The sequence below is a fragment of the Camellia sinensis genome, chromosome 11 (genome assembly GCF_055761805.1).
Source record: "Camellia sinensis isolate YWXY chromosome 11, ASM5576180v1, whole genome shotgun sequence".
Lineage (NCBI taxonomy): Eukaryota > Viridiplantae > Streptophyta > Magnoliopsida > Ericales > Theaceae > Camellia > Camellia sinensis.
Window position 1 is genome coordinate 170,351,978 of NC_138971.1, and position 14,821 is coordinate 170,366,798.

Consider the following 14,821-nt stretch of genomic DNA (forward strand, 5'->3'; position numbering starts at 1 on the left):
ATGTACTTTGTTTTCTTTCGTTTTTGCAGTGTTTAACTCTTCTTGCTTTTGATAAATCGTGGACATAGTGTGTCAGCCATGTGATAAAATTATTCGAAGAACACATTTACTATTTCCAAACAAGACAAAGTAAGTTTTGTAGAAAGTCTCTAATGTTATGTGTACTTTAATAAATATTTATTCCTTAGCTTTTGTACGAAATAACAATCATTTGTGTGTGCTTTAATAAATATTCATTCCTTAACTTTTCTACGAAATAACATTCATTTATAATAGTAAATGATAATTTTATTTATAACATATGTAGATTTATTTAGGGAGTAGTAATAATAAATTAAACTTGAGAATAGAATGATTATTTTTTTTCAATTGTATTTTATTGAACTAAAAACTACTTAGGAGTTGGATCCCACTAGATTTTTATTCCTTAATATAATTTTTTCACTCTCTCCTTTATGATAATATTTTCTTATTAGTTTTGTTCACTTGATATTTTTAAACATGTGTTCTATGCGGTTTGTGACAACCTTTTTCACTCATATTATATCTGCACTTAGGAGTAACATTACTGATAACATTATCCAATATTTGATTGCATATTTCATGTTTGATGAAAGTTATATGATTTTTCTTCATTTTCATACTTGCTTTTTAATTAAAAATAAAAATGGTCCATACACTATGATCTTCCAAAGTACAGATAATTATTATTATTACTTTTGAACATATTAGGATATTCTCTAATTGAATTTTGAAAATTTAAATTATTAGATGATATTTTTTTTAAAAACTGTCCCCATATGACATTTTTAGTCATATTACGTCGTTTACCTATATTTTTAGAAACTAAATTTTTAAAAGAAGATATATAAATAGATGAAATAAGAATACTATAATTGACATAATGTATCATATGAAAATATTAGATTATTTTTTAAGAGGAACAATACCTTTAATAGTTGATATATATATATACTCGATTAATTGACAGATTCAATACTTTGAGCACCTTGATATGTAGAATAATATCAGCAACTGTATAACTAAGAATGCAACTGTTTATTTTTACATATGAAGCTAACTTAAAAAAGTTAATAACAATGCGACCCCACACGCAACTAGTTTGAAATAAACATGACACATTATTCTCAAGTGCTACATAAGGATTCTCATATAAGAGCATCTTCAATCATTTTACATTTTCTTTTATCAAATTTAAATTTAATTAAAAAAAATACTAAAAGATCATCTCCAATTCTTAAAATTACACATACAATAAAACCATATAAAAACTAAGCTATTTGAGCTTCGCTAAAAAGACAAGCAAACTGAACTTACTTAGTCTTGAACATATCTTTTAAACACGTCAAACTTAAATTACTCACTATTCAACTTCACTAAACTCGTCTACAATATGTAAAACATTTGCAGAATATATGCAATTTGGGTATGTATATTCTGCTAAGAGATGACTGACAAAAGAATTAAACCGCATGATAGTTAGGCTTGATTTGGAAAGTGAGTTGACTTTTTGACTTTTTTTGACTATTTTAGCCTGGGCTAAAAAGCTTAGTTTGGAAAAGATTTTTTGACTTTTTGACTTTTTTAACTTTTTTTTGTGAAAGAAGAGTGTAATAATTACAGGTTGGATGTGATGTTTTGTTTATTGTGGCTAAAATAACTTATTTTATTTTTTGTGGCTAAAATAGCCAAAAAAACCTCAAATCTTGCTTCCCAAACAGTGCCTTAACTAGTCTTTTGGCCAGCAAATCTCCCTTAAAATAGAGGTCTTAAGTTCCACCCCTAGGAGTAGAATGGAAGGGCAAATTTTTCTTGCAAGGTGTATGAGTGTAAATTTCAACTCCTCCAAGGTGTAAATTTAACAACCTACATCTGACTTTGTCGATAAAAAATTTATAAATAAATAAATAAACAAAAAACAGAGAAGCACATGGCACATGATGTCAGCCACGTGACTTAAAATTGTGCAGCAGAAAATAACTGCGTTCAAACATAGGCGCTGTTTGGAAAACACAGGTTAAGGTTATTATAGCCTCATTTAGGATATAAGCCAAAAAACGTGAACAGTAAGCGGAAGTGCAAAATTCAAAAAAAATAAAAATAGACTGCAGCTCGGGACAGTGTGGGCACAGCCGACACTGTCAGTTGATAGAATGTAAAATCAATTAGAAAATTACAATTTCACCCCTTTATATCAATTTAAAAAATTATAATCTTAGGGACAAATTTGTCAATTTAACTTCAAACATCATTTCAACACATTTTTCAATATGACAACTCAAATAAAAATCATCTCATCTTTCCAAACATAAAAACTAAAATAACCTACTAAAATAGTTAAAAAGCCAAAAAATTCTAAAATAGCCACTTCCCAAACGAGGCCATAGCCATAGCACATACATCATTTTTGTACGTATCATGATGTTATGATAAATACCACACAGATTGTATGAACACTGAATTTTGGAACAAGATGAAAACCAAACAATTTCAACATGAGGTTGTAAAAAGTGAAACCTGGATTGAAAATCGAACGTGTTTAAACACAAATGACCTAGTTATACACCAATAAAATCTCACTACACAAAGAAAACTCTTTATAATCAACAAACAATTACCCTGTAGGTTAAATAAGTGTGGTGATAATCTGGTTATATGATTATGTTCAAGATCAAATGATTCAAATAAGCTTAGTTTGTTGCTGTCCGACAAAAAAATTGTGAACCATGTCACAAGCAACAGCAATTCCACCAAGGCAACTTGAACATTGAGCAATCAACCATTACAACTAATAAAATGTAATCACTAACACAGTAGCTAGCTATTCCCATCAATGTCAAAGGCCGTAGGCCATACTACTAACTTGACCTAAAAAAATGAAGATTGCATAATAATTTTAAAGATCCTACTGCACACTGAGAATATCCTCTATTGATTCTTGACCAAGCAATACAATTTAGCTATATCCTACAACTGTTTTGGAAATTTGGTTTAACTTCCTTCACTTGCAAGGTTTTAAATAGTTCTATTCACTTGCTATATTGTACACTACTATTGTCAGTTGACAATAACTGATCTTGTTACATTCTGGACAATAGTTGCAAGAAAAGCCTCATCCAAGCATACACGACGTGAATTATTCATTTAAAATAATAGTCTTAGGTGTCAACTGAAATTACACCCAAAAATTGGAAAGAGAATTACACACAAAAGGACATTTCTCATGGAGTGCGCACGAGATATTTAAATCACCTCAATATAGCAGCTCCTCAAAAACAGGATCCACTGATCTTCCCCACTTCCCATGGTACAACTCCAAAAGCTTCTCAGCTGGTGTTACACCTGAAAAACGAGGGGAAAAAAAAAAAAAGAAAATAAAAGGACATATCAGATTAAATGGGTAACATTATCACTTATATCCAAAGCAATTGGGATCACTATGAGTTGAGGACTTTGGTGGAGATGCTGGAAGCTCTTGTTGGAAAATTATTCAGGTCTGGTGGAAGACCTTTGATTTGATTGAGGATGATGATTCTAGCAAGTGCTTTAATCTGTTGGAGAGAGGGAGGGGAGTTGGGAGCGGGGTGAGGCTCTCAGAGGCAGAGTTTTGATGGCTTTGTCAGGCAATGGTTGAGGCTTTAAATTAAATAGTCTGATGGGAGGACTTATTGAACAGGGAGGGAAGGAAGTGTAAGAACTCCTAAAGCAAAGGATGGGAGGGGTGGTCGTTAGTAACAAAGGCATTGGGGACTTTGGTTGGTGAGGAGCAGAGAGACATGCAAAGCCTCTGAGGTCTTTCCCTGATGCAGCAAAGACCCAACCATTGCCCACTAAGATCGTGAAGGTGAAAAGCAGAACAGTGGGGAAGGATGTGGGTTGTTCATACAAATTGGTGGCAAAAGTTCTTGCAAACAGACGAGGTTGGTGGTTGGAAAAAGTTACTTCAGAGCCATAAAATGCCTTTGGTGGCTGATGGGCAAATCTTGGATGCAGTTTTCATAGTAAATAAGGCGATTGACTCTCATATTTGCAATGGTGTTCTAGGGGTTATTTGTAAGCTCCACATAGAAAAGGTGTATAACCAATTGGGATTTCTTACAAGCTGAGGACAACGAGTTCTGGTAAAAAGTGGAGATCTTGGGTTTGATAAATCCAATTCTCAGTAGTGGTAAATGGTTCTCCTCAAAGGTTCTTCCGTAACTCAAAAGGCTTGGGATGATTTTGTGGGTCATATCATATTGAGGGTTGGAAATGGATAAGGGTGACAGTATAGAAACATAGATGGTGTGGGGGAGCAGACCCTTAAGAGATCATTCCTAACTATTTTTTGTTTGGTTAGGAATAAGGACACTATTGTCGTGGAGAATGCGTACGGGGGTCACAATCATACGTTATGCAACGTTCCTTTTGTGGAGAAGAGCAAAATTGGGAGGTGGATGAGCTTTTGGCCTTATTTCCGATTCTATACAAGTTACCAAGTCTTGGCAGGAACCAAGTTGCGCTCTGTTAGGCTCCCTCATCGAGGTGTGTTTGAGGTGAAGTCCTTTGATGAAGTTTTGTTAGAAGACAATGGAGCCCCAACGGAGGCCCCCTTCAAAGGTGGCCCGTTTTGTTTGGAATGCAGCTCACAAGAAAATCTTTACCATAGACAACCTAAAAGGATAGCGCATATCAATGTAAACTAGTGTTGCATGTGCAAGTGTGATGATGAAAGTGACCAAAATCTTCTTCTACATTGTAGCGATGGGATGAAGTTGTGGGGCTTGGGGCTTTTTTTGTTTGAAATGTCATGGGCTTTCCCAGGAGGAGTAGCGAACATTTGCACGCTTGGATGGGTGGCAGGATGGGAAAAAGGAAGAGGAAGGCATTGCTTTATGTGGATTATTTGGGGAGAAAATAAAAAAAGAACTTTTTGTGGGTATGAGAACCCTATGTATAGATTTAAAATTTGTTTTGTTTAGTTGGATATCACCTTACCTGTTCTAACCACCTCAGCCACTTCATTCAAGAATCCAGTTTCCTTGTAGCCTCTCCTTTCCAAGCCATCCTGCAAGAATAGATTAATTATCAATTGTAAAATCAACATTATAATGATTGGAAACATTGACAACAGTAACAACAATAAGTTTTTAACTTGCCTTCGCGAACTTTACAACATCTTCGGCTACATGCTTCAGCAATCCATCACGAAATGGTGTCTTTAGACCACATATAGGTACCTATCAAATACTTTTCAGAATTAGATTTCCATCTTGATTGCTAAAAAGAAACTGTCTGTATTTTAATATGATAGAACATAAGTTCAAGGATGCAAGTCATCTTGTAATTCAGTAGGCACATATCATTTAACACACTGGACTTATTGAACCAATGTATACGGTAACCAAAAAGGCTTATGTGTCACCTATAAATACAATGTCATCGACAACAGTTTCAAATTAAAAATCCATTAACAAAACATTTAGCAATAAAAATGTCAAATATCTTAATGTTGAACGCTAATTGTGAGGGATGTTCGTCCCTAAGTTTGATAACACCATAAAGCACTTAAAATTGAAAACATTCAATGGTTTCACATTTAACTGCATTTGATAACACAATCACCTACCACTTAAATATGAAAGTTGACTCAAAGGGGGTCTTACTTTAAGTCAAAGAAACTTGACTTATCAACAAATGCTTGTGAAAGTTAGTTTTCATTTTCATTCTCAACTAACACGTTTATCTAAAATTTTTCAAATTTAATAATTCAGTACTGAAATGTTTTAGAGCTAGAATTTTAGTGCCAGAAATTTAAATTACTTAATTTTCAGTTGTCAAATAGGCATATTGAGAGTACATAAAGCAAGAACCATAGGCATAATGTGTTTTTCTCCCAATCATTCTGACCACAACACCATTTTCTATTTTACCATAGTTTAGAATGCAAATTATGAATAAAAAGATGCAGATCATGGCTGCATCTCCCTTTGCTTGTTTTGAATGTGTATATTACCTTATTTCTCAACATCTGTCTTTCTTCCGCGGTCCAATCAGCTACTATATCTAGAACATTTTGTAGAGAAATGTCATCATATAATATACCCACCTGAAATTTAAATAGCCACATTATGAGTAGCTATAGCTGAACGAAGAAGTTAATTATTTTATCAACGCAAACCAAACAACAAAGTTGTCAAGTGTCAGATGGGGTCATGCTCCACAAAAGTAAGATGACAACAAAAGGAACCCTAAAAAAGGTAAAGTCCTCAAAAATGTGTTTCATGTTTTTCCTTTTTTTACGTAGTCAATAAAAAATTCTCTCAAAAATTAATAGGCGCACACAGCAAAAGGAATATTTATATATAAAATAAAAAAAAAAATTAATATAAACTAAATAGTTATATCAGCATTGGCAAACTAATGTAGAATACATATCCAATGAGCGTATGATACATTTTAAACTACATAATATCCAGATTCATTTATGCATCTGAAAATTATATGGTATTATAACAATCCTCACGAAAGCATTGCTTATTCTCCCTGGATGAGTGCAAAAAAGTTCTGCACAAATTAGTTGACTACACATACAGATCTGAGAGGTGAAATACCCAAAATGCAGGCAATGCACATAACCTCCTCCAAGGCCCCCCGTCAGCTCCCCTCATCTCCAAATATCTCTTCAACCTGACCTGAACGAAATAAATGGCATCTAGCTTTTAGCGAGCAATTGTAACAAATATGAAAATTTCTTTTGAAGTTAATCTCCATTGCACTCAACAAACCTCAGGAAATATTGTAGTCAGATGATTCTCCCAATCATTGAGGGTTGGCAATTCACCCGGAATAGGAGCAAGTTTTCCTGCCATGAAGTCCTGAAAAATATGATTTGAGAAGCATTACATATTAAAATAAAAAATAAAAATTAGAAGTACAAGACAAAAATTCATGGTTGAAGAAAATGAAGCAAGAGTTCACATGGCTGTAAATGAAAGCCTAAAAACAGCAAAGAAACCAATAGGGATAGATGGAAACCCGGAATGACAATCCAGAGCAATCAATATACTTCTTTTTCCGATAGACGAAATACATTGGGACATCAAGTGCATAATCTACATATTGTTCAAACCTGTGCCCAGAAAACATAAGGGAAGGTCATTTCTATCTTTAATTAAAGTACAAGATTGGAAAGAAAATCTATCCAACAGCCTCCAAATTATGCTGCTTAAGAAATCAAAAGAAGTTATATTACTGGTGCAAACTTAATCTTTCGCAACCATGCAGTAGATATATATATATATTAATTAATTTTTACATTATTTACAATAACAAAATTATTTCCTAGCTAAAATGCTCTAAACTATATATATATATATATAGAGAGAGAGAGAGAGAGAGAGAAGTTTCACCAATTTATTTTATGCAGAGCACATCTAGATATATTGTTACTTTGTCATCCCAATTTCAGAAAACATTTTCCAAGGCAGGTCAGAAGATATTAACATATGCTATTCTTTGTTTTTGTTCTATCTAACAAAAATGTATAACTTACCCAAAAGAGTCATCAAAGACAAAGGGAAGCATGCCAGCACGATTGTTATCCGTATCAGTCCATATTTGGCTGATGAAACATATGAGAATTAATACATTAATATCCAACTGAAATAGTATAGAATTATGAAATGTGGCAAGTAGATGGTAAGTTATAGAAACCTTCTCATACTAAGATAACCATTTGGCTTTCCTTCAGTGAAAGGCGAATTGGCAAACAAGGCTGTGGCGATCTGTTTCAATTACTATGCTCATCAGATTCCAGAGAACCAAAGAAACTCCAGTAAGAAAAAACAAAGAGCAAGTTTTCATACAGGCTGCAAAGCAAGACCAGCACGAAATTTCCTGATCATGTCCACTTCAGAGCTGAAGTCCAAATTGACCTTTAAAAGCCAGAAATGTATCCAAAGTTTCCCATTCAGAACACAACTTATAGACTTGGAAGACAAAAAAAATGCTTAGTGACTTCATGAGTCTTGATTTGAGATGACTGGAACACCAAAAATGTAAAGTATCTCACACCTGAACAGTGCATGTCCGAAACATCATGTCAAGTCCGAGAGTGCCAACTTTGGGCATGTAATTCCTCATAATCTCATATCTTCCCTGAGCCAAAATACTGTGTCAGTACATGGATAGTTGATCTTGTATTCATATATCGATGTGTGTGGATAATTCTCATACATCACATATAATATATTTTCTTATCAATTTTTTTTAAAATAATTCTTTTTCTCTGTCTCTCATGTATCACAAACAATGTAACACCATGTTAGTTTCTGATACCAACAATTGATGCTGGGTTGGGACTGGTGATCTTATGCTTGCATGGCACAAATACAACATAACTATTTCGATTTAGCCATAAGTCTCTCTTCTTTTTTATCTTTTTTTTGGGTATAGCTCAATCAACCTAAGGCCACATTCTCCAATTTTTCTGATTATTTTATTACCTTGGGCATTATAGGTATGTCTTTGAGGCCCCATTTGGGCTGGAAACCAATTCCTAAGAATCCAATTCCCATTTCCTCTGCAACAGCTTTGACCTGATCATCAATATCATGCAAAGATAATTTCTAACTTCAGCAGTCATATACATCCAACTGATTGAAAACAAGTGCAACAGAGCAGGAGAAGAACCCCACCCCCACCCCCCCAAAAAAATATATATGTTTAATCAGCTTGTTTGGTTTCATAACTGAGGATTTATTTTTCAAAAAATTAAATTTTTTTGTTTTTCGTGTTTTTTTGTTTTTCGTGTTTTTTTGTTGTTATTGAATTTTTTTAATATTTCAAATAATTTTTTAAATTTTTAAATACACCTAATATAAATACACTTTAAAAATATAATATTTGTGAAAAAAATATTTAAAAAATTCACCAAGTACCAAAAATATTTATAAAAAAAAAACAAAACAAAACAAAACAAAAATTCAGTACATTTTTCGTATTCTTGTGTATCTAGTGATTTTTTAAAATATTTTTTTACAAATATTTCCCTTTTTAAATACATTTAAGTAATGTGCATATAAAAAAGTAAAACAATTGCTTAAAATTTTAAAAATATTCACTAAAAACAAACAACAACAAAAAAAACACAAAAAACTCTATTTCCAGAAAATTGAAACCAAACACAATGAATAGTATCTTGGACAAGAACAATAAAACTCAAAGGTCAGCCTGAAAAGAATATTAGACAAAGCAAGTAGAAAAACAAACTACCAAGCACCAAAAAAACTTAGAAAATGAATTAACTTGTTCATGAAAAGCTCGAGTTTGGCTTGTTTAAAGCTCATTTGAGCTTATAGCTCATTTGCTAAATGAACGAGGTGGAGTCAAAATGTTAGGCTCATTTAGCAATCAAGCGAAGCTCAAGGAGAACCAAACTCGGCTCAAATAGGCTCATAAATACAAATATATATATATATATATATATATATTGTTGTTGATGTTTGGCGTTTCTGCAAATTTACATATTTGATCCATGAAACTTATTAATAACATGAACATTGTTTTAATGTTTCTCATAATCTAATCTCTCTTTTTTTCCCTTAATGTGCAAATTAATTTATGTTTGATTTTTCTTTTCAAGCTCAAACTCTGCTTGTATATGTAATTGAGTTGACTTGAGCCGACCTCAAGTTTTTCAAGCACTAGGCAAGCTGAGCTTGGGCTCGATTCTTTGAGCTCAACTCAAGCTCGACCTCGACTAATAGAACACTCCAAAACTTGGCTCGACTTGTTTGCAGCCCCCAAAGCAGGTAAGCTAAATGAGTCATACAAAACTGGAACAAGAACCTTGATGGGTTAGGTTTAAATCTGGGTTGTGCATGCTGGCAAGTATCTAAATTCCTTTTTAGTTGTAACTGATTCAAAATCTATGACTAAAGTAATCAATTGTACTTTGCCAGCCATATGTACTACAGGTCATAAGCCATGCTCAACTGGTGGTAATGGGGTAGGAAACTAATCTGTAGCACAAACAACTAGCTCTGATTTGGAGGATACCATTAACCTGGTCCAAGTCACCAAGCTCGAACAATTCATCACATCTTGCTTATATATAATGAGTACATCTTCCTAAAATTCCCCCCACAACTTATGATTTTATACATGTCTTCAAGCATGTGTTCTTCCTTCAACTTCCTTCAACTCACATGTGATCCTCAAATATGATAAGTTTGGCCTTCCACAACATCATGTGTGATTCATGATACCATCTAGCATAGCTAATAGGTCTTGGTCATCATAACAGAGACTTGAGATCAAATCCCACCTTCGTCAGAACCACATAAAAACTAAAAGCCACATACATGGTTTGAGAATCACATACATTCATTTTCTCACAAATCATAATTGAAGAATTCCTAACATATTATATATCAACCACATGTCTTCATCCATATGCTAAAGTTATAGTTTCAGACAAACCTGATAAAGATGTGAATTAACCTCAGCACAAGTTTGATGTAAAGTTTCAAGAGGTGCACCACTAAGCTCAAATTGGCCTCCTGGTTCCAATGATATGCTTTGCTTTCCCTGCATGATAGTAATGTGAAGTCTGTGAAGTTGCTCTCCAGAAATACACCAAAAGCAAAAGGCAAAACTTGCTGCATGTCACTTTTATGAAAAAAAATTCAGAAAGAACAAGAATGCAATTTTTTTTATTGCTTTGAACCAAAAAAATAGAGCATCATCGTCCATAAAGAAGTAATACATGAACCAGAAAACGGTTAGGGTGTGTTTGGTAACGTTTACGTTTTCAGTTTATATTTACAAAAATTTTATAAACTGGTTTTTGTTTAATTTTTGTTTATTTTTAGAAAAACATAAACTACAAACGCGCTTGGTAATAATTGACAAAATGTTTAAAAAATTTTAAAAATATAAAAAAGAGTGAGAAATGACAAGTAGTGGCAAGTGGCGGCGGAAGACGGTGGTAGAAAGTGGTGACAGCGGGTGGTGGGTAGCTGGTGGTAGTAGGTGGTGGCGGGTGGGTGGTAGTGGTGGTGGTGGGTGGGTAGGTGACGGTGGCGGGTGGCGGGTGGTGGGTGGTGGGTGGTAGCGAGTGGGTAGTGGTGGTAGTGGTGGCGAGTGGTGGGTGGTGGTGGCAGGTGGGTGGCGGATGGCGAGTGGTGGTAGCGGGTAAGTGGCGGGTGGTGGTGGTGGGTGGGTGGGTGACAGTGGTGGGTGGTAGCGAGTGGGTGGGGGTGGTGGTGGTGATGGTGGCGGGTAGCGGGTGGTGGTGGCAGATGGGTGGCGGATGGCGGTGGGTGAGTGGTGGGTGGTGATGGTGGGTCAGTGGGTGACGGTGGCGGGTGATGGGTGGTAGCGAGTGGGTGGTGGTGGCCGGTGGGTAGCGGATGGTGGGTGGTGGCGAGTAGGTGGCGGGTGGTAGTGGTGGTAGTGGGTAGGTGGGTGACGGTGGCGGGTGGTAGGTGGTAGCGAGTGGGTGGTGGTGGGTGGTGGTGGTGGTGGTGATGGTGGCAGGTGGTGGATGGTGGTGGCAGGTGGTGGATGGTGGTGGCAGGTGGATGGTGAGTGGTGGCAGGTAGGTGGCGGCAAGTAGATGGCGGAGATGGTAGTGGCGGGTGGTCAGTGGTGGCGGGTGGATGGCAGGTGGGTGGTAGTGGTGGTGGTGGTGGTGGTGGTGGCGGCGGCGGCGGCGGCAACGGCGAGGGGTGGGTGGTGGGTGGTGGTGGCAGGTGGGTGGTGAGTGGTGGTGGTGGTGGTGGAAGACGGTGGTGGAAAATGGTGACGGGTGGTGGCTAGTGTTGGGTGGTAAAAAAAAAAAAAAAAAAACTCAAAACTCAAAATGGAAACACATTTTTTGTGTTTTCATTTTTTGGCCCAATTTATAAACTGAGACCACTGATTTATAAATCAAAAATTTTATCAAACAAGTTTTTATTTGAGTTTTTTAAATTTTTGTAAATATAAACAGAAAACTGAAAACGTAAGTGTTACCAAACGACACCTTAAAAACTTTCCAAAGTGTTTAGATAAGAATTTTTTTTTTTTATTGGAAAAACAAAATACAATAGTGTCCACCTGTTTGAGTCCAATAATGTTGTCACCCTCCATTATTTTATCCCAGTCAAATCTCTCAGCAATACCATTGAGCAACTCTGCTATCTGTTCGTACTTCATGGGCCTTAAAGTTTCACTCTCAAAGCCAAACTTTTCATGTTCTGTACCTATTCTGCAGAATCCACATGATGAAGTTCACAATTCAGAACAAGATAGAGAAAAAGATTCAATTATCAGTAGTAATTGGATTCTAAAATTAATTGGTGACACCAGAAAATGGAATTGGAATCTGCAAACAGGTCCAGAACAAACATTAATTGATGTGGACAATGGAATTCAATGTTTAGTCAATTGCAACATTGGAGCTTCATGTCCAGGCAACCAAAATACCTCCTAGGTTCATTTCATTTTTATTAAAGTTAATAGCCAACCATGTGATCTGGTAAGTTAGAAGTTAATCAAAAAAAAATATAACATAAAACATAAAAACATCAAAGTATCTTTGAGTACAATATACAACAAGAGACGCCACTCGAATCTAAGTACCAATGAGAGCTAGAAGTTGAACCTCCATTTCTCCTTAGGTTTGCACCCAGAAGCAAGGTATGCTACAAGATCCTCTTTTGTCAATGGCTCTGTAGCAATCAAAGCATCCTCTGTAGGGGGGCTTGCATTGACAATTGCCCGGTGTCTTTGTTTGTACGATACTTTTGCACTGTCTAAATGCAAACCATGCATTGTCTTTGTATAATTCGATGATAAGGATGGAAAACTTGTGCAAGTTTCCTTAACTTTGGATGCCTCGAAACCGCTCCCTATGTTGAAAACAAGACTGTAGCCCACTTTAGATCTTATGTTCTCAAAATGAATGCAGTGTGATGGACCCACCTGGGACAGAAGCGCCATGTTGTGCCCCTGCAAAATCATACACAATCTCTCTGTCAACAACTCATTAAGCCAAAACTATCCACAATTAGTTCACCAACAAGAAGTACATTCAAATTCATTTTCAGCAAACCATGATAAACACTAATGCTCTATTTGGTTCAATAGAATGAGATGGAATGATCATTCTCTTCCAATGGTAAATGATGATTCCATTTGTAATGTATTTTTCATTAATTGTTTTTCAATCAACCAAACACGGGGATGAATATTTTGATGGAATCATCATTCCATTCCACAACATTCCAGTCAACCAAACACTACCTAATAGAACTAGGCAGTGAAATCATTCAATTGAATTTGGTTTAACAGTTATTCACATCACAAAGACAAACTAAACCCATTAACCCAATTTACAACCATCAAATAACATGGGCAAATTATATTGGTGGTCCCTACATTTTATCTCTTCTGTCATTTTAGTCCTTTACACTTTCAATGGACTCAATTTTAACTCTTAATCTTAGATTTTTGTGTCAATTTGGTCTAATTAATAATGTCGTTAAGTGTTTTTTGATAGGAAATATTACAAATGCCACCTATGTATGTATTTTTCATAATAACTATTAAGAGTTGTAATCAATTTGACCAAATTGAGTCGATTGAAATTACATGGACCAAAATGACATAAAGACTAAGTACATGCACTACCATCGTAATTTTCCCAAATAAAATTAAAATGGCAATGTGAAGTTCACAAGTTAGTCAAAGAACTTAAATTCTAGCAATAAGAATTCAGTGGTGCTACACACCAATTGGTATACCAAATAATATATCAACACATGATATAACATTACCACTTCAAAACTATAAACCCCACCCATTATACAAACTGCAAAGCCTCAAAACCTCTAATATCATACGACATCATCCTCCTTACACTAATTGGTATACCAATGGATTGCGTATAACTTTATTCATAAGAATTTCTCAAAAAACACAATATTCATTATTCACCTGAATCAACTGAACCAATAGAACTGAACTAGCTACTGTATAACTAGATCTGTCACTAGTCCCTAATTGTGCTAATATCATCAAGAATCGTACATAAAAACAATATCAGTATCAAATCAATATGCACATATATAACAGAAATCAAAGTGATTACCTGTATGGAATTCTAGGGTTTGGTGCGCATCGATTGTGCTTATCTTCTACCCCTCTGAATCAAACAGATATATATATATATATATATATAGAGAGAGAGAGAGAGAGAGAGAGAGAGAGAGAGCGCTTTAAGCTGTCCAGTGAGGGACGGGAATTCCTCTACGCCCCGTTTGCTTGGGTTACTCACTGGGTTTGTTTGGTTAGACGGACTGGATAAGGGGATTGTATTATATCGGATTGTTAGTCAATAGATATATTGTCTCGTGATTATTTAGTTAGATTGGATTTGTATCTTATGTTTGTTTAATCATAGGAATAGATGTTTGGATTTGATTATTTTTAGTAAATCTAATGTTTGGTTAGACAGACTGGATAAGGATAACTGTTCAAAAGACTATTTTACCCTTATAATCTATAATTTATAATTTAACAACACTAAAAAAAATTAATTTATAAGGCCACAATTTTTAATTTATTATTTTCAATTAAATTAAATTTATATTTTATATTTTATATTTTTATTTAATATATAATTTTAAATAACGACAATAAAAAAATAATTTTATTTAACATATAAATTAAATTTTCAACAACACTAAAAAAATTTAATTTATAAGGCCATAATTTATAATTTATTATTTATTATTTTTAAATAAATTTAATTTATAATTTATATTTTTTA

General features: G+C 34.8%; 1 protein-coding gene across 1 annotated transcript; it reads right to left on the minus strand.

Annotated features, from left to right (window-relative positions):
- Positions 1-2,915: 2,915 nt before the first annotated feature.
- On the minus strand, positions 2,916-14,341 carry LOC114304003 (glutamate--cysteine ligase, chloroplastic). Its single transcript, XM_028249184.2, has 16 exons — positions 14,141-14,341; positions 12,653-12,999; positions 12,106-12,256; positions 10,486-10,593; positions 8,508-8,600; positions 8,077-8,160; positions 7,869-7,937; positions 7,717-7,787; positions 7,556-7,624; positions 7,039-7,132; positions 6,789-6,878; positions 6,615-6,695; positions 6,017-6,109; positions 5,160-5,240; positions 4,999-5,068; positions 2,916-3,363 (listed from the first exon to the last, which is right to left on the minus strand). The coding sequence occupies exons 2-16, from the start codon at positions 12,988-12,990 to the stop codon at positions 3,275-3,277; spliced, it is 1,581 nt and encodes a 526-aa protein (XP_028104985.1). The 5' UTR covers positions 12,991-12,999; positions 14,141-14,341; the 3' UTR covers positions 2,916-3,274.
- Positions 14,342-14,821: the final 480 nt, after the last annotated feature.

What these genes read in the sequence shown, in the direction of transcription:
- LOC114304003 (XM_028249184.2), bottom strand. Translation starts at nt 12,990, where the DNA reads ATGGCGCTTCTGTCCCAGGTGGGTCCATCACACTGCATTCATTTTGAG. An exon ending in GTCTTTGATGACTCTTTTGG is followed by an intron (nt 7,133 to 7,555) that starts GTAAGTTATACA and finishes TTCTGGGCACAG; the next exon opens with GTTTGAACAATATGTAGATT. An exon ending in GACAGATGTTGAGAAATAAG is followed by an intron (nt 5,241 to 6,016) that starts GTAATATACACA and finishes AGTATTTGATAG; the next exon opens with GTACCTATATGTGGTCTAAA.